The sequence below is a fragment of the Bubalus kerabau genome, chromosome 8 (genome assembly GCF_029407905.1).
Source record: "Bubalus kerabau isolate K-KA32 ecotype Philippines breed swamp buffalo chromosome 8, PCC_UOA_SB_1v2, whole genome shotgun sequence".
Classification (NCBI taxonomy): Eukaryota; Metazoa; Chordata; class Mammalia; order Artiodactyla; family Bovidae; genus Bubalus; species Bubalus kerabau.
Window position 1 is genome coordinate 14,044,078 of NC_073631.1, and position 25,137 is coordinate 14,069,214.

The 25,137-nt window shown below is 38.6% G+C and overlaps 2 protein-coding genes across 3 annotated transcripts in view; one reads left to right on the plus strand and one right to left on the minus strand.

Annotated features, from left to right (window-relative positions):
* Positions 1-25,137, plus strand: part of GNGT1 (G protein subunit gamma transducin 1) — a 446,502-nt gene that overhangs the window by 394,858 nt on the left and 26,507 nt on the right. The window lies entirely within an intron of this gene.
* On the minus strand, positions 18,516-24,730 carry TFPI2 (tissue factor pathway inhibitor 2). Its single transcript, XM_055589733.1, has 5 exons — positions 24,351-24,730; positions 23,915-24,097; positions 22,530-22,709; positions 21,206-21,376; positions 18,516-20,855 (listed from the first exon to the last, which is right to left on the minus strand). Exons 1-5 carry the CDS (start codon positions 24,436-24,438, stop codon positions 20,773-20,775), a joined length of 705 nt encoding a protein of 234 aa, XP_055445708.1. The 5' UTR covers positions 24,439-24,730; the 3' UTR covers positions 18,516-20,772.

Consider the following 25,137-nt stretch of genomic DNA (forward strand, 5'->3'; position numbering starts at 1 on the left):
TAAAATAGATAGCCAGTGGGGATTTGCGTGCGACACAGGGAGGTCAACCCAGTGCTCTGTGACAACCTAGAGGGGTGGGATGCGGTGGGAGATGGGAGGGAGAGTCAAGAAGGAGGGGATGTATGTATGTATGTGGCTGATTCATGCTGACGTATGGCAGAAACCAGCAATACTCTAAAGCAAATATCTTGCAATAAAAATTTTTAAAAAATTATAGGCAAGCTCATGTTGCGATATCTATTAATTTATCTATTAATCTATTAATGTCTATTACTATCAAATTTCAAGGGAGATAAAATGTCACATTTATTTGCTGAAAATCTGTCTAACTTGATCCATGATCTCTTCACATTAAGAAAAATCTTATAGTAATTTAGGAAGATGATTATGTTTCATTAATCTGATAAATAATATTAATTCAAACTTGTAATCAATGTATAGTTAACTATAAGACACAAAAGGTATGTTGATAAAGATCAGAAATAACCAAATGTATTTACTTAGTATTATGTATCATTGTTTCTGGAAATTTCAGCTAATGCAACAAGGCAAGAAAAAGAACAAGGAGTTTAGATATTAGTAATAAGGAGATACAATTATTATTGCAAACTTTGTGAATCTCTGTAGAACAACTTAAAAATCAACTGAAATAGACAGTAAGTTTTCTTGTTTGATTAATCAGAAAATAACTAGGCCATAAATTCTTTTAAAAAGAAAAAATAACTAGGCCAAAATCATATCTTTTCTATTTAACAGTAATTACCAGTTGAAATGTGGAAATTATAAGATGCTCTACTTACACAAAAAAACAAAACTTTAAAAAAAAAAACATGAAAAATAAACTTTAAATGTAAATAATGAAGCACCAAGGAGTGATTTTTATTATTCTGATATAATGCCCTACCAGAGAGGTCCTTATGTGTCTCACCCCTTTCTTCATCTTTAAGAGAGTAAAAGTAAAGGTACCTTTGAAGTAAGTGGGTAGGTGTTTAGGGTTGTCATCCCTAGAAAGGAATGAGATGCATGCTTTTATCATAGCTATCCTTAGACTGTCTAACCTAACTCCATTATAGGAAGAGAGGGTTTTGTCAGCCTTTTATTTCCATAGGGCTTAAGAAATGCATGGAATCCTGGGGAATTATTGGCACAGGGATTACAGACATCCCCCCTGTAACATATCTTATTCCTTTCAGACTCAGCATCTCCAGAGAACACCTCAGGAGAAGGTGGCTGTGAGTGAGCCCATAAGGCCTGGTGTGCCTCGGAGAGGAGTATCCCTGACTTCAACATGAGGCAACAGGATATAGATGCAATCTGAGCCTATGTTCCTTTGTAGGGCCAGTTGGTTTGGACAATGGCTGAGAAAGCCACATTAAAGCACAGAGAAGCCAGGTGGAGTTGCAGATGATTGCCAATAGCACATCCTATTTTATAAAAGGATAGCAAGGGTCATGGACAGAGAGGCGGCTTCTCCGTGACTCTAAAGTTGGATACCTAGAGCTCTCATTTGTAAGTGAGGAAGGCTTCTAGCTCCCATTACTCAAGTGAAGCAAGAATTCTCATAGATTTGTACTGGGCTATCTATGTCCTGATAATAGTACCTGGAAAAAAAAAGTCATACTATGATTTTATAATATAAAGGAGATAGAAATATACATGGCCCTAACTGCATACTTTGTGTTATTGACAGATTTATTGTATTACAGATGACAGTTCTATCACAAATGAAGGTGTAGATACTATGCAAACCCAACTACTGGGATGGGAGTATTTTTAGCTTGAAAAACAGATTTTGAAATTAACCTGGAAAATAAATGTATCAATATAGTGAAGAAAAAGAGGAATGAAATGCTGTGATATTGTTATAAAAATTAATATAAATCTTTAGAAAAGAAAGGCAAGAAATTTTGTCTTTTTTCTAAGAAGGGCAAATACTGGTCTTCAGTAGTTAAATGTTTAAACCAATGACAATAATTCAGAAATATCCTGATTTTTAAAGATAATTACCTCCTTGAAGCATAACAAGTAATCTTGAGATAAAGCTAGCCTTGATTATTAGTTACAAGAAGTGACATTTGCATACAAAAGTTTGATTTATAACATAACATTTTATTACAGACAGCAATATTTGTTAAAAAGTTGTAAATAGCTTTGGTTGCTCGCTTAAAATTGTAGACTACCATTTAAAACAAAAGTTTTGTTTAACAGGTAATAATTAAATTGGTGGTATACCGTCATTCATCTCACTCAAATAAGCTCAAGAAACAAAAAATGACTGAGAATATCTTGTTTAAAATTATAGCTGAACAACCTCTATATAAAACAAAATGTAATTTACAAGCAGAAGTTTTCTGAAAAGATTAAAACACAATGCAGAATATCAATTTGTCATGAGAATTACAGTGTTGTGATTCAGATGAAAAACTCTCAGGAGAGGATGGTTAAGACAGACATCTTCAGTATCAAATATCAAAAGAACTGTTAAAGCAAAATATAAAATTAAAATAAGATTAATCTCCATTTTAGTCTCAGAGGGGAACAGCTGGCCTCCAAATTTCTATCTTCACTGAAGAATCTATTAGTTTCGAATAGTGTCAACACATAGGGTTGACCCTTGAACAACTCAGGGATTAGGAGCACCTGCTTTTGTGCAAACGAAAATCTGTGTACTACTCTCTCTCCCTCAGAAACAAAGGAATTAATAAATGACTAACCCAAGGGCAGGAAGCAGAAAGGTTAGATAGAATCAGAACTGAAACCCCAGTTCTTTCGATTCCACATAATGTGATCTCTAGTCAAACAGAAACTTTTCCCCAAACATAGTTAATTCAAAGATCTGTAAACTGAAAATATGGATAGTATATTTATTTTTTAAAGTCTGCATATAAATGGGCCTGTGAAGTTTAAATGTGTGTTGTTCCAAGAGTCAACTGTAATTTATATTCTGTACACATTAAGAGTTATGAACATAAATATCAGAATAGGTTTAAAAAAGGAAAATTGATCTATGGTTCTTAAACTTTGATTATTTCAGGTTTAAAATGGTGTTTTGGATGTCAGTTTTCCCTAGGATAATAGTGGTTATTTAAGTAATAATTTTTCCACATACCCTCTGAAGATGTATGGATCCATAAAAGGTATAAAAGATATATATCTTTTATATATAAAGAGATATAAAAGAACCATCCATAACTCAGATCTAGAGCCAAATTAGGAAAAAGGGACTACACAAACTTCAGTTCACATGTAACTGAGGAAATAATGTGAAGATTGTGCCAAAAAAAGAGGAGTGTGGTGGGTTCCTGCAATTAGTGAAATACAGATAATATTACACCAAGAAAACAAAAGAGGGTTTTACCCAAACTGGAGTCTGAGACCTGGTGGATCAAAGCCATGACTATTTAGGGGACTGGGAAGGAGAAAAGATGGAAACTGAAGAACCAAAGGTGGCAGTCGTGGGAAGGCATGATGGTAACAATAACCCTGTGTACGAGACAGCAAAAGAGACACTGATGTATAGATCAGTCTTATGGACTCTGTGGGAGAGGGAGAGGGTGGGGAGATTTGGGAGAATGGCATTGAAACACGTATAATATCATGTATGAAATGAGTCGCCAGTCCAGGTTCGATGCACGATACTGGATGCTTGGGGCTGGTGCACTGGGACGACCCAGAGGGAGGGTATGGGGAGGGAGGAGGGAGGAGGGTTCAGGATGGGGAACACAGGTATACCTGTGGTGGATTCATTTTGATATTTGGCAAAACTAATACAATATTGTAAAGTTTAAAAAAAAAAAATAAAGTGGCAGTGTTGTTGCTGTTTTAGTCGCTAGGTCATGTCTTTTGCAACCCCGTGGACTGTAGCCCACCATGCTCCTATGTCCATGAGATTTCCCAGGCAAGAATACTGGAGTGGGTTGTCATTTCCTTCTCCAGGGGATCTTGCCAAGCCAGGGTTTGAACTTGCGCCCCCTGCTGCTTCTGCTGCTTCTGCTGCTGCTACTAAGTCGCTTCAGTCGTGTCCGACTCTGTGCGACACCATAGACGGCAGCCCACCAGGCTCCCCCGTCCCTGGGATTCTCCAGGCAAGAACACTGGAGTGGGTTGCCATTTCCTTCTCCAACGCATGAAAGTGAAAAGTAAAAGTGAAGCCGCTCAGTCGTGTCCTACACTTTGCGATCCCATGGACTGCAACTGAACTACATGGGAGCCCAGGACGACAGTGAGGCAATCTAAAAGAAGTAAATATCCTTTGGAGGCTTGAATGGAAATAAGGAAGAAATAGTGAATGGAAAAAAGGAAGAAAAGGATGGAAAGCAAGAACCTCATAGAAAGTACAAGAATCACAGAAGTAGAAGACACACCAGCATGTAAAGTATTTACAATTCTGTGCACCAACAGAAAAGAGTATTCCTAAACTAAGAACTCAAGTAAGCTCCCCAAGCTCCCCCCAAACCCCTCATAGTACTCCATAAGAATGCTCATTCTTGTTAAACCAAGAACATCCAAGACATGAACTAGTCAAAAAGAAAATACTAGATATAAGTATAAAATATATACTTATATATAAGTATCAGTTCAGTTCAGTTCAGTTGCTCAGTCGTGTCCGACTCTTTGTGACCCCATGAATAGGGAGGCATGCCAGGCCTCCCTATCCATCACCAACTCCTGGAGTTCACTCAAACTCACGTCCATCAAGTCGGTGATGCCATCCAGCCATCTCATCCTCTGTCATCCCCTTCTCCTCCTGCCCCCAATCCCTCCCAGCACCAGAGTCTTTTCCAATGAGTCAACTCTTCGCATGAGGTGGCCCAAGTACTGGAGTTTCAGCTTTAGCATCATTCCTTCCAAAGAACACCCAGGACTGATCTCCTTCAGAATGGACTGGTTGGATCTCCTTGCAGTCCAAGGGACTCTCAAGAGTCTTCTCCAACACCACAGTTCAAAAGCATCAATTCTTTGGCACTCAGCTTTCTTCACAGTCCAACTCTCACATCCATACGTGACTACTGGAAAAACCATAGCCTTGACTAGATGAACCTTTGTTGCCAAAGTAATGTCTCTGCTTTTTAATATGCTATCTGGGTTGGTCATAACTCCTTCCAAGGAGTAAGCATCTTTTAATTTCATGGCTGCAGTCACCATCTGCAGTGATTTTGGAGCCCCCAAAATAAAGTCTGACACTGTTTCCACTGTTTCCCCATCTATTTCCCATGAAGTGATGGGACCAGATATCATGATCTTAGTTTTCTGAATGTTGAGCTTTTATACTTAAGTAAAATAAGCAAAATTGCTTAAAATCAGCAAAGCAAATCATGTTCATGTATAAATAATGTAAGTGGCCTGGCAAGAAAAACAACTGTAGAATATTTAAATTTTGGTCAATTTTTATATACTACTCAGTACATTATTAGACTATAAAGTTAAAGAAAAATCCTCTGGGGTTTCAGGCAAAAAGACTAAGTCACAGAGGAAAACAAATATCAGCAATAGATTTCAATAGCAATATACTCCAGTCTCTGACAACCCAACAGTATGTTAAAAAGCAAAGACATCACTTCGCTGATAAAGATCCATAAAGTCAAGACTACTAGTTTTTCCATAGACATATACACATGTCAGAGCTGGATCATAAAGAAGGCAGAATGCCAAAAAATTGATGCTTTCAAACTATGGTGCTGGAGAAGACTCTTGAGAGTCCATCAGACAGCAAGGAGATCAAACCAGTCAATCTTAAAGGAAATCAACCCAGTATACTCATTGGAAGGACTGATGCTAAAGCTGAAACACCAATACTTTGGCCATCTGATGCGAAGTACTGACAAATTGGAAAAGACCCTGATGCTGGGAAAGATTGAAGACAGAAGAAGAGGGCAACAGAGGATGAGATGGTTAGATGGCATCACAATTCAATGGACATGAACTTGGGCAAACTCCAGGAGATGGTGAGGGGCAGGGAAGCCTGGAGTGCTGCAGTCCATGGGGTAGAAAGAGTCAGCGACTTGGCAACTGAACAACAAATACTCCAGTCTATTGGCCCTACCACCTTTTCACTCTCTCCCATTGATGCTTTGCTTCCTCTCTTCATGTAGCTTAAATTTCATAGATTTCAACATTAATTATGATGTGAACTGTGGGTTTTTGTGGGCACCCTTTTTCAGGTGAAGGAGGATCTCTTCTAGTCCTACCTTGTTGAGTTTCTTTTTACAGTGAATTGACGTTGAATTTTATCAAATGCCTTTTGTGCATCTTTTGAAATGATCATGTGCTTTGTCATTTATTTTGCTAATGTGATCAATTACAATGATTGATTGTCTTATGTTACAACTGTTGCACACCGCCAGTAGATATACGTCAGTTACTCATGATGTGTTGTGTATTACCGGATTTAACCTTGTACTTGCTTGTTCATGTCTTATGCACCTTTCACGAGGAAGAAATTGACCTGTAATTTTTCTTCCTTGCAATACTTTACCAATGATTTTTATCTTGAAAATGGGAATTATTTCTTTTATTATCTTCTAGAAGAGATTTTGGAAGTTGGGATTATTTCTTCTTAAATGTCTGGAGTAATTCACCAATGTATCCATCTGAGCCTAAAGTTTTCTTTGTGCTAAAGTGGAATTGTGGCTTCACGTTCTTTAACAGATGGGAATGTGCAGAATGCCTTCCTGCTTTTATGTTAGTTTTGGAAACAGGTCCAGCTTGATGGGTATGCAGCCCATGTGGTCACATGCATGTGTAAGGGTTCTGCTCTTGGTTTAATCTTTTATTGTAACCATTTTAAAATTCTTAATTAGTGTTTGAACAAGGATTCTCTCATTGTCACTTTGTTCTGGACCTCTAAAATTACATAGCTATTCACATTTTGTCGTTTTTATTATTAAAGGGATTTGCCTGTTTCATCTAACTCGCCAAATTTATTGTTATGAATTTGTTAATAATATCCATTAATGTAATCTTTAACATCTTTATAATTTATAACATTGCCTGCTTTTCTATTGATGATAGTAATAACTTATGTTCTTTTTTTTCTTTGAAATCTTGCTATTAACAAAATATTTGATTAATCTTTTCAAAGAAAAAAACTTGGCTATTTTCTTGAAATTAGTGTCAGTTTTCTAAACATTTTCATTATTGTTATTTTATTAACTTCCTTCTACACTTTTTGGGGTACTTAAATATGTGTTTAGTATGGTTAAGTTTTCTGATTTCTTGAGATGGAAGATTAGAACTTTTTAAATCTTTCTTTTAAAAATTAATTTTACTTATTTATTTTTGGCTGTGCTGGGTCTTCAGCACTGTGTGGTCTTTTCTCTAGTTGTAGAGAGAAGGGGTGCTCTCTAGTTGTGGTATGTGGGCTTCTCACTGCACTGGCATCTCTTGTTGTGGAGCATGGGCTTGGCTCTAGAATGCCCAGGCCTCAGGAGTTGTGGCTCCTGGTCTCTACAGCACAGGCCCAATAGTTGTGACACATGGGCTTAGTCGCTCTGTGGCATGTGGGATCTTCATGCATCAAGCATCCAACCCATGTTTCCTGCATTGGCAGGCGGTTTTGTTACCACTGAGCCACCAAGGAAGCCTTCTTTCTTCCTTTTGATTACTAACTCAGAGCTATAAAATTTCCTTTAATCACTATTTTAACTCACGTCCTGATTTTTGATATGTCAGATTTTTATTTACATTTAGCTGAAATATATTCTCTTATGTAATAGTATGTGTTTAATTTACAAATTAAATGTGAAAAATCTTAAAGAGATGGGAATACCAGACCACCTAACCTGCCTCCTGAGAAATCTATATGCAGGTCAGGAAGCAACAGTTAGAACTAGACCTGGAACCACAGACTGGTTCCAAATAGGAAAAGGAGTATATCAAGGCTGTATATTGTCACCCTGCTTATTTAACTTATATGCAGAGTATATCATGAGAAATGCCGAGCTGGATGAAGCACAAGCTGGAATCAAGATTGCTGGGATAAATATCAATAACCTCAGATAGGCAGATGACACTACCCTTATGGAAGAAAATGAAGAACTAAAGAGCCTCTTGATGAAAGTGAAAGAGAAGAGTGCAGAAGTTGGCTTCAAACTCAACATTCAGAAAACTAAGATCATGGCATCCAGTCCCATCACTTCATGGCAAATAGATGGGAAAACAGTGGAAACAGTGAGAGACTTTATTTTGGGGGGCTCCAAAATCACTGCAGATGGTGACTGCAACCACGAAATTAAAAGACGCTTGCTCCTTGGAAGAAAAGTTATGACCAACCCAGATAGCATATTAAAAAGCAGAGACATTACTTTGCAAACAAAGGTCTGTCTAGTCAAGGCTATGGTTTTTTCCAGTAGTCATGTTTGGATGTGAGAGTTGGACTATAAAGAAAGCTGAGCACCAAAGAATTGATGCTTTTGAACTGTGGTATTGGAAAAAACTCTTGAGAGTCCCTTGGACAGCAAGGAAATCCAACCCTTCCATCCTAAAGGAAATCAGTCCTGAATATTCATTGGAAGGACTGATGCTGCAGCTGAAATTCAAAATTTTGGCCACCTGATGTGAAGAACTGACTCATTTGAAAAGACCCTGATGCTGTGAAAGATTGAAGGTGGAAAGAGAAGGGGGTGACAGAGGATGAGTTGGTTGGATGGCATCACTGACTCAATGGGCAAAGTTTGAGTAAACTACTGGAGTTGGCAATGGACAGGGAAGCCTGGCATGCTGCACTCCATGGGATTGCAAAGAGCTGGACACGACTGAGCGACTGAACTGAATCGAATTTCCAAACACTCAGAGGTTTTCCACCTATCTTTCTGTTATAAATGTCTAGTTTCATTTTGTAATCAGGAAATATATTCTAGGGGATTTGGATTATTTGGAGTATTTTGAGACTTACCTAAGGATCAGCAAGTCTATTTGATAAATAGTCCACATAGGCTTAAAACCATTATTTATTCTGTATGTGTTAGGTGTAGTATTTTGTTGTTTAAATTTCCTATTTCATTAATTTTTCCTACTTTTTCATTTATGAAGGAAATGTATTTAAATATCAAATTATATGCTATCATTATAGATATGTCTATTTCTTTTAATGAAAGACAATTTCTCCTTTTAATTATCTTGATTTTCTTTCATGTACTAAATTTTATATTAAACATGTAGACATTTATAATTATTATATCCTCCAATTGATTAAATTCTCTAGGCCAGGCTTCAGCATTCATATTGAATATGCTGTTTGTTTTAGTTTTTTTTTATCAGATTAATTTTAACACAAACTATTCCAATACCAAAGAAAGGCAATGCCAAAGAATGGTCACACTACCACACAGTTGCACTCATCTCACATGCTAGTAAAGTAATGCTCAAATTCTCCAAGCCAGGCTTCAGCAATACGTGAACTGTGAACTTCCAGATGTTCAAGCTGGTTTTAGAAAAGGCAGAGGAACTAGAGATCAAATTGCCAACATATGCTGGATCATGGAAAAAGCAAGAGCGTTCCAGAAAAACATCTATTTCTGCTTTATTGACTATGCCAAAGCCTTTGACTGTGTGGATCACAATAAACTGTGGACAATTCTGAAAGAGATGGGAATACCAGACCACCTGACCTGCCTCTTGAGAAACCTGTAAGCAGATCAGGAAGCAACAGTTAGAACTGGACATGGAACGACAGACTGGTTCCAAATAGGAAAAGGAGTACGTCAAGGCTGTATATTGTCACCCTGCTTATTTAACTTATATGCAGAGTACATCATGAGAAATGTTGGACTGGAAGAAACACAAGCTGGAATCAAGATTGCCGGGAGAAATATCAATAACCTCAGATATGCAGATGACACCACCCTTATGGCAGAAAGGGAAGAGGAACTCAAAAGCCTCTTGATGAAAGTGAAAGTGGAGAGTGAAAAAGTTGGCTTAAAGCTCAACATTCAGAAAACGAAGATCATGGCATCCGGTCCCATCACTTCATGGGAAATAGATGGGGAAACAGTGGAAACAGTGTCAGACTTTATTTTGGGGGGCTCCAAAATCACTGCAGATGGTGACTGCAGCCATGAAATTAAAAGACGCTTACTCCTTGGAAGGAAAGTTATGACCAACCTAGATAGCATATTGAAAAGCAGAGACATTACTTTGGCAACAAATGTCCATCTAGTCAAGGCTATGGTTTTTCCTGTGGTCATGTATGGATGTGAGAGTTGGACTGTGAAGAAGGCTGAGTGCCGAAGAATTGATGCTTTTGAACTGTGGTGTTGGAGAAGACTCTTGAGAGTCCCTTGGACTGCAAGGAGATCCAACCAGTCCATTCTGAAGGAGATCAGCCCTGGGATTTCTTTGGAAGGAATGATGCTAAAGCTGAAACTCCAGTACTTTGCCCACCTCATGGGAAGAGTTGACTCATTGGAAAAGACTCTGATGCTGGGAGGGACTGGGGGCATGAGAAGGGGATGACAGAGGGTGAGATGGCTGGATGGCATCACTGACTCGATGGACGTGAGTCTGAGTGAACTCTGGGAGTTGGTGATGGACAGGGAGGCCTGGTGTGCTGTGATTCATGGGGTCACAGAGTCGGACATGACTGAGGGACTGAACTGAAATGATTGATTAAATTGACCCTTTTATTCCTGTGAAAGTCCCTTTTTGTTTTGACTTCTCCTTGCCTCAAAGTCTTTGTCTGAGATTAATAAAGTATTTTATTATAGTTAGTATTTATTTGGTATGCCTTTCTATTTTTATTTTCTGATATTTCAGATGTTTATGATGTGTATATAAAGCATGTCTTTTATAAACAGTATTGAGTTGAATCTTGAATTTTGTTTTTTAATTCAATATGACCATTTCTTCCTTTAATTGGAATGTTTAGCCAATTTATATTTAATAATATTACTTAGATAGTTGGGTTTAAGTCAACTATCTTGCCATTGTTTTCTAACTGTCCCATCTTTTGTTTCTTTATTTCTTTTTTTTCTTGATTTCCTTTGGATTAAATATTCCATTTTTCCTATTAGTCTTATCTTTTCCTCTTTAGCTCTCTATATATTTTTATTCTTTCTCTTAGATTACTATATTTATTCTAGCTAGTAAATTGTAATATTCCCCAAAGTATACAAAAACCTGGAAAGGGTTTAATTCCATTAAACAACCCTCCTACCTTTGGTGCTAATAATTCCATGTATCTAAAACCTGTATGTTTTAAGTGCATAAGATATAATAGTCAATACTTTTAAACAAAATATTCATTCATAGTTTTTCACACATATTTGCTAGTGCTCTCATTTATTTCATTTTGCACTTTCATGCTTCCATCTGGGATCATTTTTTTCAGAATTCCCGTTAATGTTTCTGTAGTACAAATCTGCTGACAAGTTCTCTTGGATCTTGTTTATATGTAAACATCTTCATTTATCCTTCTGTTTTTAAGGATATTTTTGCTGGTTATACAATTACTGGTTTGCAGGGTTTGTTTGCTTAGCACTTTAAAATGTTAGTTTGTCGTTTTCTGACTTTCATGGTTTCTGTTGAAATATCAGTCACCAGTTTTTTTGATGCTCATTTGGGGATATTATCTCTGTTTTTTCTAGGAAAATGAATTTGAGTTTAATTTTCAGAAGTTTGGCTGAGATATGGCCAGTGGTCTTTATCTTTGAATTTATCCTGTTTGGAGTATGTAGAGATTCTTGACTATATAGTCATATGTTTTTAGTTAGGAGAAACTCTTAACCAGTCATTTTTCCAATATTGCTTCTTTTTATATTCTCTATATTAATTATTCGGAGAAGGCAATGGCAACCCACTCCAGTAGTCTTGCCTGGAAAATCCCATGGGTGGAGCACATAGAACTTTTCTTATTGCTTTGTTCAAAATGTTACTGCATTTTGAGGAAATATCTACTGGGCTTTGGCACAAATATCATTTTACTTGTAAGGATGTCACATAATCAATTTAGGAGTTGAGAAAATGCTAAATGAACCCTGCTTAATGACATCATGAAATAATATGGCATCACAATTCAACTTGCAGAGGAAAATCAAAATAACATCTTCCTCAAATTGGAAGAAAATATATGTAAATCATGTAACTAGCAAAGGATTCTTACCCAGAATACATAAAAATATACAAATAATACAGAGTCAAATGGAAAAGTGGAAGAAATACAAGTAGACTACTTATAGAAGAGGAAATGACAATGGTCAACAAAATAGTGAAAACTGATTTTCAACATCATCATTAATAAAATTAAACAACAGTGAGGTACAATTTATCAGTTATATGAATGGCAACAAATTAAAGATTTTGACATTGCTCAGTGTTGTCAAAAACTTGAAGAAATAGAAATTTGTATACATTGCTGCTTAATGGTATTAATATCAACATGTCTTTAACTAGCAACCCCATTTCCAGGTCCAAATATGTGTACAATGAGATGTACACATATAAACATTTGTTATTACATTGTTTATAAAAGCAAAAATTTGGAAATATCCGCCAATAGAGAAATGGATGAATAAACTATACTATGTTTATATACTGGGATAACATTATGAAGTCAAAATAAATGAAGCAGTTCTACACGAAACCATGTGGGTTTATAGACTATACCTAAAACATGATGGGCTTCCCTAGTGGCTCAGACAGTAAGAATCTGCCTGCAGTGCAGGAGACCCAGGTTCAATCCCCAGGTCAAGAATATCCCCTGGAGGAGGAAATGGCAACCCACTCCAGTCTTCTTGCCTGGAGAATTCCATGGACAGAGAAGCCTGGTGGTCTACAGTGCATGGGGTTGCAAAGAGCTGGACACGACTGAGTGACTGACACTTTCACTTTCACAGCCTAGTGGTAGCAATGCACGATGGCAATGGATACACAGCATGTGACACCATATACATAATTTTAAGACACGTACAGCAGTACTTCATATTGCTCTGGGTGAATATATTTATAACACAAGCGTTAAAATATGCACATACTCCAATATTAGGAGATCAGTTACTTTTCAGGAGAGTGAGGCAGAGACAGGATGACAGAGGAACATTTGAGTCTTAAGCTCTGTTTGCAACATTTCATTTCTGAAAACAGAAAAAGCAACTGAAACAAATTTGGCAAACTCCTATCATGTTTTTTAAATTGGGTCAGTTATACTGTTTTCTGTAGTTTTTTATATGTTTGAAGCAATTCATGATTAAAATTTAAATTATAAAAATATTAGCACTATTTTTATGTTAACATTATAAGCTAAGTTTAAAGGAAAATGTAACCTTTAATGAGAGGAAATAAATAATTTTAAATGCAATATTTAGTAATAATCCTGGAAATACCAACTAAAATAATGATTAAATGTGTTAGTCATTCAACTGTGTCTGACTTTTTGTGATGCCATGAACTCTAGCCTGCCAGGCTTCTCTGTCCATGGGCTTCTTTCGACAAGAACACTGGAGTGGGTAGCCATTCCCTTCTTCAGGGGATCTTCCTGACCCAGGGATTGAACCTGGGTCTCCTTCATTTCAGGTAGATTATTTACCTTCAGAGCCAGCAAGGAAGCTAGTCTAATAATCTGTTGTTGTTGTTGTTGTTGTTGTTCAGTCGCTCAGTCATGTCCTACTCTTTGTGACCCCATGGACTGCAGCATGCGAGGCCTCCCTGTCCCTCACCATCTCCCAGAGTTTGCCCAAGTTCATGTCCATTGCATCAGTGATGCCATCCAGCCATCTCACTCTCTGATACCTTCTTCTCCTACTGCCCTCAGTCTTTCCCAGCATCAGGGACTTTTCCAGTGAGTCAACTGTTAGCATCAGATGACCTAAATACTGGCTATGACCAAAATAGTCTGTTATTGCTACTGCTGCTGCTAAGTCACTTCAGTCGTGTCCGACTCTGTGCGACCCCATAGACAGCAGCCCACCAGGCTCCCCTGTCCCTGGGATTCTCCAGGCAAGAACACTGGAGTGGGTTGCCATTTCCTTCTCCAATGCATGAAAGTGAAAAGTGAAAGTGAAGTCGCTCAGTCGTGCCTGACTCTTAGCGACCCCTGGACTGCAGCCTACCAGGCTCCTCCATCCCTGGGATTTTCAAGGCAAGAGTACTGGAGTGGGGTGCCATTGCCTTCTCCAAGTCTGTTATTAGATACCTAATAATCCAATAATGATTAGTTACCACTTAATTATAACTAAGTGATTTTTCTGTTTATTTTAAACCCATTTGTTGGGCATTTGCATGCATTCTTAGATTCTTCAGTTCAGTTCAGTTCAGTCACTCAGTCGTGTCCGACTCTTTGTGACCCCATGAATCGCAGCACGCCAGGCCTCCCTGTCCATCACCAACTCCCAGAGTTCACCCAGACTCACATCCATCGAGTCAGTGATGCCATCCAGCCATCTCATCCTCTGTTGTCCCCTTCTCCTCTTGCCCGAATTCCCTCCCAGCATCAGAGTCTTTTCCAATGAGTCAACTCTTCCCAGGAGGTGGCCAAAGTACTGGAGTTTCAGCTTTAGCATCAGTCCTTCTAAAGAAATCCCAGAGCTGATCTCCTTCAGAATGGACTGGTTGGATCTCCTTGTAGTCCATGGGACTCTCAAGAGTCTTCTCCAACACCACAGTTCAAAAGCATCAATTCTTTGGCACTCAGCCTTCTTCACAGTCCAACTCTCACATCCATACATGACCACAGGAAAAACCATAGCCTTGACTAGATGGACCTTTGTTGGCAAAGTAAAGTCTCTGCTTTTGAATATACTATCTAGGTTGGACATAACTTTCCTTCCAAGGAGTAAGCGTCTTTTAATTTCATGGCTGCAGTCACCATCTGCAGTGATTTTCGAGCCCCCAAAAATAAAGTCTGACACTGTTTCCACTGTTTCCCCATCTATTTCCCATGAAGTGGTGGGACCAGATGCCATGATCTTCGTTTTCTGAATGTTGAGCTTTAAGCCAACTTTTTCACTCTCCACTTTCACTTTCATCAAGAGGCTTTTGAGTTCCTCTTCACTTTCTGCCGTAAGGGTGGTGTCATCTGCATATCTGAGATTATTGATATTTCTCCCTGCAATCTTGATTCCAGCTTGTGTTTCTTCCAGCCCAGCATTTCTCATGATGTACTCTGCATATAAGTTAAATAAGCAGGGTGACAATATACACCTTGATGTACTCCTTTTCCTATTTGGAACCAGTCTGTTGTTCCATGTCCAGTTCTAACTGTTGCTTCCTGACCTGCATATAGATTTCTCAAAAGGCAGATCAGGTGGTATGGTATTCCCATCTCTTTCAGAATTTTCCACAGTTTATTGTGATCCACACAGTCAAAGGCTTTGGCATAGTCAATAAAGCAGAAATAGATGTTTTTCTGGAACGCTCTTGCTTTTTCCATGATCCAGCAGATGTTGGCAGTTTGATCTCTCGTTCCTCTGGCTTCTTAGGTGGGGATAAATTGATTTAACTTTGTAATGTAATTTGTTAGTATATACTGAGAACATAAAAATGCTCATACCTCTTGACTAAGTTATTTCCACCTCAAGAAGACAAGCATTGTTGTTAATCACTTGATGGTGAAATACTAGATTGTTTATATAGCCTTATATTTCTTTTATTTTCTATATAGTATACAGTGGGTATAATAATATATTTTAAAATGAAAGAAAATCCTCTTAATTTTGCTTGAAAAAGCCAAACACTCTAACAATGAAACTCCCGGGAAAATAAATACTGTATTAGTGTGTCTAGGAGTTGTATCAGGTATAGCAAAGCCCAAGGGACAAATGGTTAAACTTGCTTAAGGTGGGTCAAGGAATTCTGCGTCAACAAGAAAATTCAACTCGCCAAGTGTTCCTCAATGAGTGATTTAAGTATTCATCCTAATCATTTGGAGTCAGTGTTTTTAATGTACATCTTTTGAGTCTGAACTCAAACCACTAAATCAAAACACTTGGACATGGGGCTTAGAAGTCTGTGTAAGGGCCTGGCTGCCCAGATGGTTCTAATGCACAAAATTTGATAACCATGTTATACAAAAATAAGGCAGTATGACGTGTTTTGGAAACTGAACATAATCTAGTGCAGCTGAATTGTAGGTTACAGATGGTGGTGGAATGGGGTAGATCAATCTGGAAGAGAATACTATGGTCTACTTGTAAGAAGTCTTAAATGACACACAGGTACTTGGACAGTAACGTGAACAGTTTTAAGCAGAAGAGTAAACTGATAAGATTTTTTTATAAATATTTCTGGGGCATCAGTGTGAATGTTTGGATATGGAGCAGACATAGGCAGGGCGGAAACTTGGGAAAATGTTTTAATTTTCCTGGAATAAGGAGGCTTAAAATAGGCATGTGCTTCCCTGGTGGCTCAGACAGTAAAGCATCTGTCTACAGTGCAACGAGACCCGGGTTCAATCCCTGGGTTGGGAAGATTCCCTGGAGAAGGAAATGGCAATCCACTCCAGTACTATTGCCTGGAAAATCCCATGGACAGAGGAGCCCGGTGGGCTACAGTCCATGGGGTCGCAAAGAGTTGGACACGACTGAGCAACTTCACTTTCTTTCTTTCCCTGGTGGAACTAGTAGTAAAAACTCCACCTGCCAATGCAGGAGACACAGGAGACATGGGTTCAATCCCTGGGTTGGGAGGATCCCCTGGAGAAGGGAATGGCAACCCACTCCAATATTCTTGCCTGGAGAATCCCATGGACAGAGGAGCCTGGCAGGCTACAGTCCACGGAACTGCAAAGAGTCAGACTCGGTTGAGCACACACAACACAGAACAGGATTGAGTATATTTGCTTGGCAGCCAATTGAATATGTGAGTGAAGGGAGAAGAAATAACTTTAGATGATTTTGATTTCTGCATTTGCTTGCCTCCATCTCTAAATTTATAACAATATATAGGCAATGAATATTTAAAGTTTGCAATTTGCACTTTTCTATTTTTTTTGTATTTTTATCCAAAACCAATATTTTTCTTTTAGAAACACGACACTTGTAAAGACAAGCTTCTACAAGCGTTGTTACAATATAAGGAAGGCCATGCCAAAGGACAGTCCCTCACTGATAAACATCATTGCCTAAATGGCTACAAGACTTTTGGCAGAAATAGCATGTACACTTGGAGATACTAGGACTTCCCTGGTGCCTCAGATTGTAGGTAAAGATTCTGCCTAAAATGCAGGAGACCCAGCTTCAATCCCTGGGTTGGAAAGATCTCCTGGAAAAGGGAATGGCTACCCACTCCAGTAGTCTTGCCTTGAGAATCCGTGGACAGAGGAGCCTGGGGGGCTACAGTCCATGGGGTCACAAAGAGTTGGACACAACGGACTGACTAACACTTTGGAGGTACTATGATTCAAGAATCCTCTGAAAGGCTCCAGGTACAGTTTCTATGAGTGAACATGTACAATATGTATACACGGGTGGTAGTCCATAATAACTTTTTTCAGTAAGTGAATTCACATTCATATTAAAAGCTAGCCCATTCCTTTTTCATGTCACAGACTGGGACATTTCTTTTAATCAGTCTGTCTGGTGAAACCACAGTAGTGACTTGTCTTCAGGCTGATTATGGCAAGAAGGAATTTCCCTTCAACTGCAGAACGGAGAAGGCGACATGACCGCACTCCAGTACTCTTGCCTGGAAAATCCCATGGATGGAGGAGCCTGGTAAGCTGCAGTCCATGGGGTCACGAAGAGTCGGACACGACTGAGCGATTTCACTTTCACTTTTCACTTTCATGCATTGGAGTAGGAAATGGCAACCTACTCCAGTGTTCTTGTCTGGAGAATCCCAGGGACAGGGGAGCCTGGTGGGCTGCTGTCTATGGGGTCGCACAGAGTCGGACACGACTGAATCGACTTAGCAGCAGCAGCAGCAGAATGTCCTACAACAGCTTTATTTATTACTTCATTGAATTAAAATTGCAGAGGTTTGGAGTATTAGAACAGTTGTATAAAAGTCCACTTTTGACCCTTGCTGAATAGAAAACTGCAGCTGTAAGCTAAGTCACGTCCATGAACCTGGGTTAAAGGCGACGAATAGCAAATCAAGTTTTCCCTGTAGTTCTTGGAACTCCCCAAGTCCCCCACAAAGACTCTGTATCACTCACTCAACAATCCCAGAACACAGACAAGATCCTTCTGCTGTAATCATTCTCAGAAACCACCAGTAAAGTCCTAAATATAGGCCTTACTCAACTGAAAACTTTTAATGACATGTTTTTTGTTGTTGTTACATCTCATACTCTATAAAAGCCTCCTCCTCTTTTTCCCCCTCTTAAAAATGTCTTTGGTTTGTTGGAGAAGCTAAGATGTTTGTCTTGTGGAGTGTCCAGTATTATGGATTTGGCTGCTTAACTTTCCCTGGTCTCTTAGAACTTGCTCCTTTATCCCCAGGCGTGCCTTACAATCTGGCAGTACTACGATAGGTAAGGAGATCTAGAGACTGGCTTAACTTTAGGCTTAATTTTTCTCTCTTTCTGTCTGCAAGATCACTTCATTGGATGGGATGTCCATTTCTTGTTACCTCATATCCAGAAGTGAATAATGTGTGTTGGCACACTTTTAGTAAGGTTAAAATTATCCATTAGTCTCATTGCTCCATGAAACTGTTCTCCATCAATCTTTCATGCCCTGGTTTCAGCACGCATGGATAATCATTATCTAGATGCACACTTTCTTTTTTTGTTTTGTTTTAATTTTATTTTATTTTTAAACTTTACAATATTGTGTTGGTTTTGCCAAATAGATGCACACTTTCACTAGGGGTATCTTCTAACATTTTATTGCCTGTATTAGGTGGGATTCCTCTGTGAGTAACTTTCTCTCATACACTATTTAGTTTTTAAGACTAAATAAAAAAGAATAAGTCCTTTATTATTTCTCTTAATTCATTAGTGTTTAAAGTAATGAGATAGTGCTCTAGCAACCCTCAAGAGTCACCAAGGAGGTGCGTGTGTGTGTGTGTGTGTGATGATTAACTCATGTTATATTCATATTTATATACTTACTTATATTGTGGTCAATATTTGTTCTGATGCTCATTTTGCCTCATTCCCTAATGGTACTCTCCTGTTCCTGTGATAGGACTCATTAGGCTTTATATTTTCCTTACTTTATTTAATGAAATGGCCCAGGTTCATCTTTCAGATTTCTTGTCCCAGACCTACACTCAGCGATTATTCTCAAGACCTCTGGTTTCTTTTAGTGATTATAATCTGGACAGTAGCTGTACCTACTAATGCTGGATTGTCATTGATCCAAAGACCTTGCGATGAAAGGGTGGGAGACACATTTTTATAGAATATATAATATTCTATATATAATAGGTTCAAAATAACACTACAAAATGCATTTTCAGAATTTATTTGACTCTTGGATTATATTTTCCAAAAGATACGTAGTCAAATTACTAGTTTTGAAAGTCACTGGAAATAATCATATACCCTTTTCACAATTATGCCATCATTTAATATTTATTTAGGTTCAATTGTTTAGGTTGGTTTCCAATTTTAGAAAAATGCTTTTTATTTTTTAAATTTAATTTTGGTTTTAAATGACACAAAAATTTACATGGTCCAAGATCAAAACTATATAGTAAAGTACATTCACATCTTCCTTCATCTTATAGGTAACCATTTTTAATATAATATCTTTGTATCTTCTATTATTTGTGTATGTGTATTTAGTCACATTGTTCTAGACCCTGTTTTTTAAAATGTATTCTGAGGATCAGATGATATTCACATATAAAGAACTTGCTCACTTTTCACCCATAATTTCTTCAACCAACCTCCTAATGATAAGTGTCTCATTTGTTTCCCGTTTTTGGTGTTATTCCAAATAATACATCAACCACAGCATATAGCATTTTCATTTTTTGTTTTTGTTGTCATACCTTTGGGATAGATTTTTAAAAGAAGGATGGTTCAAGAAAAGCACAAATGTACTTATACTTTTGCCAGATCAGGGGCATACTTTTAAATATTACTCTTGCCAAGAAAAAGTAGGAATTCTTAAAAAAATCTTGTTGTTACAGAGAAAGAAAAAACTGTTTAAATGAAATGATCATATTTATCAGAAATATTAGTGGAGTTTAAATTATTAAATGTATGAATTGTCTCTGATATAAATACGGTACAAAAATTTTAACAACATATGCTGAGTGGGGATGGATGGATAGATGAACAGAGAGAATTTTCCCCCTCTGAGGAGACCATTTCTGATACAATTAATGTACTAGCTTTTTAATTCAGTCAAAAACATTACTTTATTATCTTTTAAATGACACAACAGAAATGGAAGTAAGTTAGCAGGACCTACCTAATAGCATTTTAACATTTTTTGAAGTATTGGTACATCTTCAAATTTGTCTCCTTGGGCCTAAAATATAATCTAATTTTAAAATGCAAAATTAAATATATTTGCTGGTCCTTTTTATAATCCTATATGTTAAAAAATATGATTATATTGTCTTATGTTTTTCAGTTAAATCATCTTCTGAAATCAGGGAGAGCAACCCCAAGAACAGAGTGAGTCATATTTGCTTTTATATCTTAACACAGCAAGAATTTAACCTCATAAAAAAATAGTTGAATAGCATATTAAAAACAATAGATTCACATTTGAATAGCAGCTACTTATGTATTAAAAAATACACATATAAAAAATGTAACAGGTAAGAACTGGTGAATAAATCACTAATGATTCGCTTGCCTGTGTTACCATGTTGTCCTTCGGATATAACCATAAGGACATTCACAAGATGACATACAGAAAAACAAACAAAAAAAGCTGGTTAAAACTGCTTCTTCTTAATTTTCAGTCTTCTATTGGCTAAGAGAAGTCTTGGCATCTTCTTGTTCTTTTCCTTCTTCAAGGCTAAGATCAACGAAATAAAAATAAACATCATATGTCCCCAGTCTGTAGACTCATTATAAATCACCATTTCCGACATGCTTACAAACCCACCTTGTCTTACTTTTAATGAGTATAAAGTCAGTTTTACTCACTATCCACTAAGTTAATAACATTCTACCTGTAAAATACAGCTACTGCCCACTGTAGTTGGCCTGTGTAAGCATTTAGACAAAACGGATCAGTACTGAAGTGCTATGTATGTCGAAGTGGCAATATGCTATTAGTAAAATGGGTACATAAAATAATTTTGTTTATGAATTATGTATAAAGTTAGTTTAAAAACTGAATAAGAAAAAAAACCAAAACATTACCTTTTACACAAGTGCGTTTGCAGTCCTTCAAGTTGACAAAATTATTGTCATTCCCTCCACACCCAGTATAGGTGAAGGCCTCACAGGCTTTGTGTCTTGGGTTAAAATAATAGCGAGTGACATTAGCAGAACACAGCCCCTCATCTTTTGGGCTGTAGCAAAATACTGGAGCTTAATGGAAAAGAAAAGAAAATTAGAAATGCAGTAATACTGGAAATAATAAGCTGTACTGATTACTGAAGTAACTGAAGAACATCTAATCCCATAGAAGCTTCTTTCTGAATCCAAAATATTATACTAAGCCATTTAAAAAGTGTGCCTTAAATTTCAAACACATAGTTTGTTAATTATAAATTCTTATGGAGTAGACAGAATTTCAAGCTATATCTTGTAGCATTTGAATGTGTAAAGAAATAAACCCCAAAATCATATATGGTCAGGTAAAAATGAACTATGTTTCAAGAGAAAATATGTGACATGCTTTGGCACACTCTCTTGTGTTGGTAGTTTTATTTTAAATGTTTCTATCAGCTCTCCTTCCATTATTAAGGAAGAATACATATATCTAATTCCCAGGTAGCCACTGGAACACTTACATTTACATAAACAATTTAAGAGAACACCAGCAACAAGCAACTCCTCATTAATTCAAGATTTTGCATACTCAACACGGTATAGCTACAGAGCTTTATCACAGACTGCCATAGCAAATTTTCCTTGTTTGTTGAACTTATCTATGTGTACATGTCTCTGCTGTGCCTAAGGAAAACGCCTGGACTGTCTCTACAAACATTACCCACTACTCAAGTAACCCATCATTTTAGGGATCGCATGGGGTATGTGGGTAAAACACGGGGAGGAGAGATCAATTTGTGTTACAATCTGTAATTACTAAAGAACACAGAAATCTGAAGAAAAAGTTTAGAAATCTTCAGGTTTCACCAGCTTAAGTCTATCACACTATCTCATATACATACCTGATTTCATGCATGTGATTCATTAATGAACACTGTAGTTTTTTTATGTGCAAGTTAAATAGATGAGAAATAGTTCTAAAGAAACAATGCCAAAGAGGAAGTAAGAGCTTGAATCATAGCTTCGTCACTTTCCAGCCCTGAGAACTTGGCAAGTTATTAACCTTCTAGCTCGCACTCTCACATGTAAAAATACTCCCTCATAAGGCAGTAGTGTGCAGACTGGTATCATATTATACGTGAAATCATCAGAATGTAAACCAGCTTAATTTCATATCAAATTATTAATGTTTTCACCCTAAAGTCTAAATAAAGAAATGAAGTACAGACACCACAAAGAGAGTATTTACCTCTCTTTGGCGCACAGAAGTCCATACACGTAGCTTCATCCGGGAACCGGTTCTCATTGTTGTGACACCCGCCAGATATGAACTTTTCACATGTCATAGAACTTAGATTGAAGAAATACTGTTCTCTGAGCTCCCCACACTGCTCCTTATTCACTTTTAACCGGCAAATTTTGGGAACTTCTAGGAAAATGAGGGCATAAAACAATGTTAGTCAAAAATTAGCCTTCTTACTCTTCCTGTAAAACTTAACTGTATTTCCAGAAGCCACTGGCGGTGGCCAGGAGTAGAGTGGCGGTGGGGTGGGAGGCATGGTATTTAGTGCTGAGCTAGTAAACGCCCAAAAGATTGTCCATTAGTCCAGCTACAACAAGATTTTGTATCCTTGGGTCCAGCATTCTGCAGATTCAACCAACCCAGAGAGAAAATATTCAGGAAAAAATAATTCCTGAAAGTTCATTTAAAAAAAAAAAAAACAAAGCTTGAATTTGTCCTATGCCGGTAGGGAATCTAGAGATGATTTAAAGTATAAGGGAGAATGTGCACAGGTTATATGCAAATACTGTGGATTTTGGCATCGGAGAGTTGGGGTCTTGGAACCAGTCACCGCAGACACTGAGAGACAACTCTATTCAGCTTCTGCTTTTTTTAACAGTGTCTCCAGACCTGATTCAGCTATGATAAATTTTTCATGCTTACTGGAAAGATTATTCTCTCAGAGTGTTCTGATTGTTTCTATGTATGAAATTAATTAAACTTAATCATAGGAATACACATTTTTCCCTGGCTCAGTTCCTTTAACATCTGAGCCCCATGTTCTATTATAGGCCTTCACAGAGACAATAAACATAATTAAAATAAAATTGCAAACAGCATTGTGAATCTCTATATTTTTTATATCTCTATACTAACCCAAGATCTCTTTGGGTATCAAGGGACAAAAGTAAGGTTATAATTAGCTAAATTCAGACGTTAATAACAAAATCCACTGGAAGTATTTCAGATTTCTACACAGTAGACAAGAGAAAAATGCCCTCTCAAGGAGGCATAAAAACCATAAGTTTAGAACTAATGATAAATACAGACAGGCACTTATGTTGCACCTAATACATGACACTCTTGCATCCTTATGCCTTAGGTGAAATCTTTCCGGAGTCTGCACACACACTGAATTATGATAAATGCCAGTTAAGGGAGAGGAAATGTTTGTCGCTGGAAGTTTCATGATCACTTTTAGTCAACTGAAAAGCAATAAGCCTAACTTAGTATCCGAGAAAATCAAGGATGAAACTTACTATAGAAAATGGGATATGAAAAATAAGCTCATTTCCCACTTAGCCCTTCTCTGCCGCAGTACTGGAGTTCTGGGAGTGGGAGAGAGCACTTACTCTCAATCTTCCAGCACGCTTCGTTGCAGGCCTCCAAAGTTTCAAAATTGTTGGCATTGCCCTCGCAGCCTCCGTACATGAACTCGCGGCAGCTCTGCGTGTACCTGTCGTAGTAGTAACTGGGGATCCGCGCCCGGCAGGGCCCGTCGTCCAGGGGCAGGAGGCAGATCTCCGCGTTATTTCCTACGGAGGGGTAGGAGGTCAGCCACATCTCCGTGGAGGGAGAGGCTTCCCGGGGTAGTGGGGGTGGGGAGGTTTGTCCCAGCAGCTTCCCAGCCTAGCAGAAGAGCCTTACAGAGACAGAAAGTGCAAACTTGCGGTGCACGACAGGAATTAGGGGGAAGGAGGGCTCAGAGAGCGGGTGCAGGGGTCCGCGGAACCCCTGCCGCTTGGCCAGGGCGAAAACGGGTCCCCTGGGCGCGGGTTGGTGGGGTACCTGGCGGCGCCTGCGGGGCATCACCCAGCGCAGTTCCCACGAGAAGCAGCGACAGAAGCATCAGCCAGAGGGGGCGAACCGAGTCCATGGTGTCCGGATTCAGACGTTGCCGGCGAGAGGAGGGGAGGAGGGTGCACAGCGTCCAACCTCCAGGCGGTCTGGATCCCAGCGCGGTGGGTGCCGCTGCTTTTGTAGGGTTAGCGGCCCTCAGAGACGGGACAGGGCGGAGCGCGCCTTCGTGGAGCCTGGAGGGGAGGCTGATTCATGCCCCGTGAGCTCTGTGACCCGGCCGCCTCCCTGCGCTGGAAAGTGTGTGCGGGGGAGAGGAATTCCCCGCCAAGCTGAACCTGGCCCCAAACTTTCTCCCGTGGCTCTGCGGGGATGACCCAGATGAAGCATTGTGTCAGAGATGGGAAGTCAACAGGCTTGAGGGAAGTGACCTGGGTGTGATTGCACAAGGTTCCAACGTGCAGCATCACGCAGAGGCCTGAATCCACACCTTGAAAGCACAAAGTCTATGTCTTTGCCGGGTAGAAAGTGTGAAACTCCTAGGGCCCAAGGAAGCGGAGCTTATTACATTAGATCCTTTAAATTAGAAATGTAAGCATATGTGTATCTATTTACCTTTATACATAGATATGGGCTTCCCTGGCGGCCCAGATGGTAAAGAATCCCCCTGCAGTGAGGAGACCTAGGTTCAATCCCTGGGTAGGGAAGATCCCTTGGAGAAGGGAATATCAACCCACTCTATTCTTGCCTGGAGAATTCCATGGACAAAGGAGCCTGG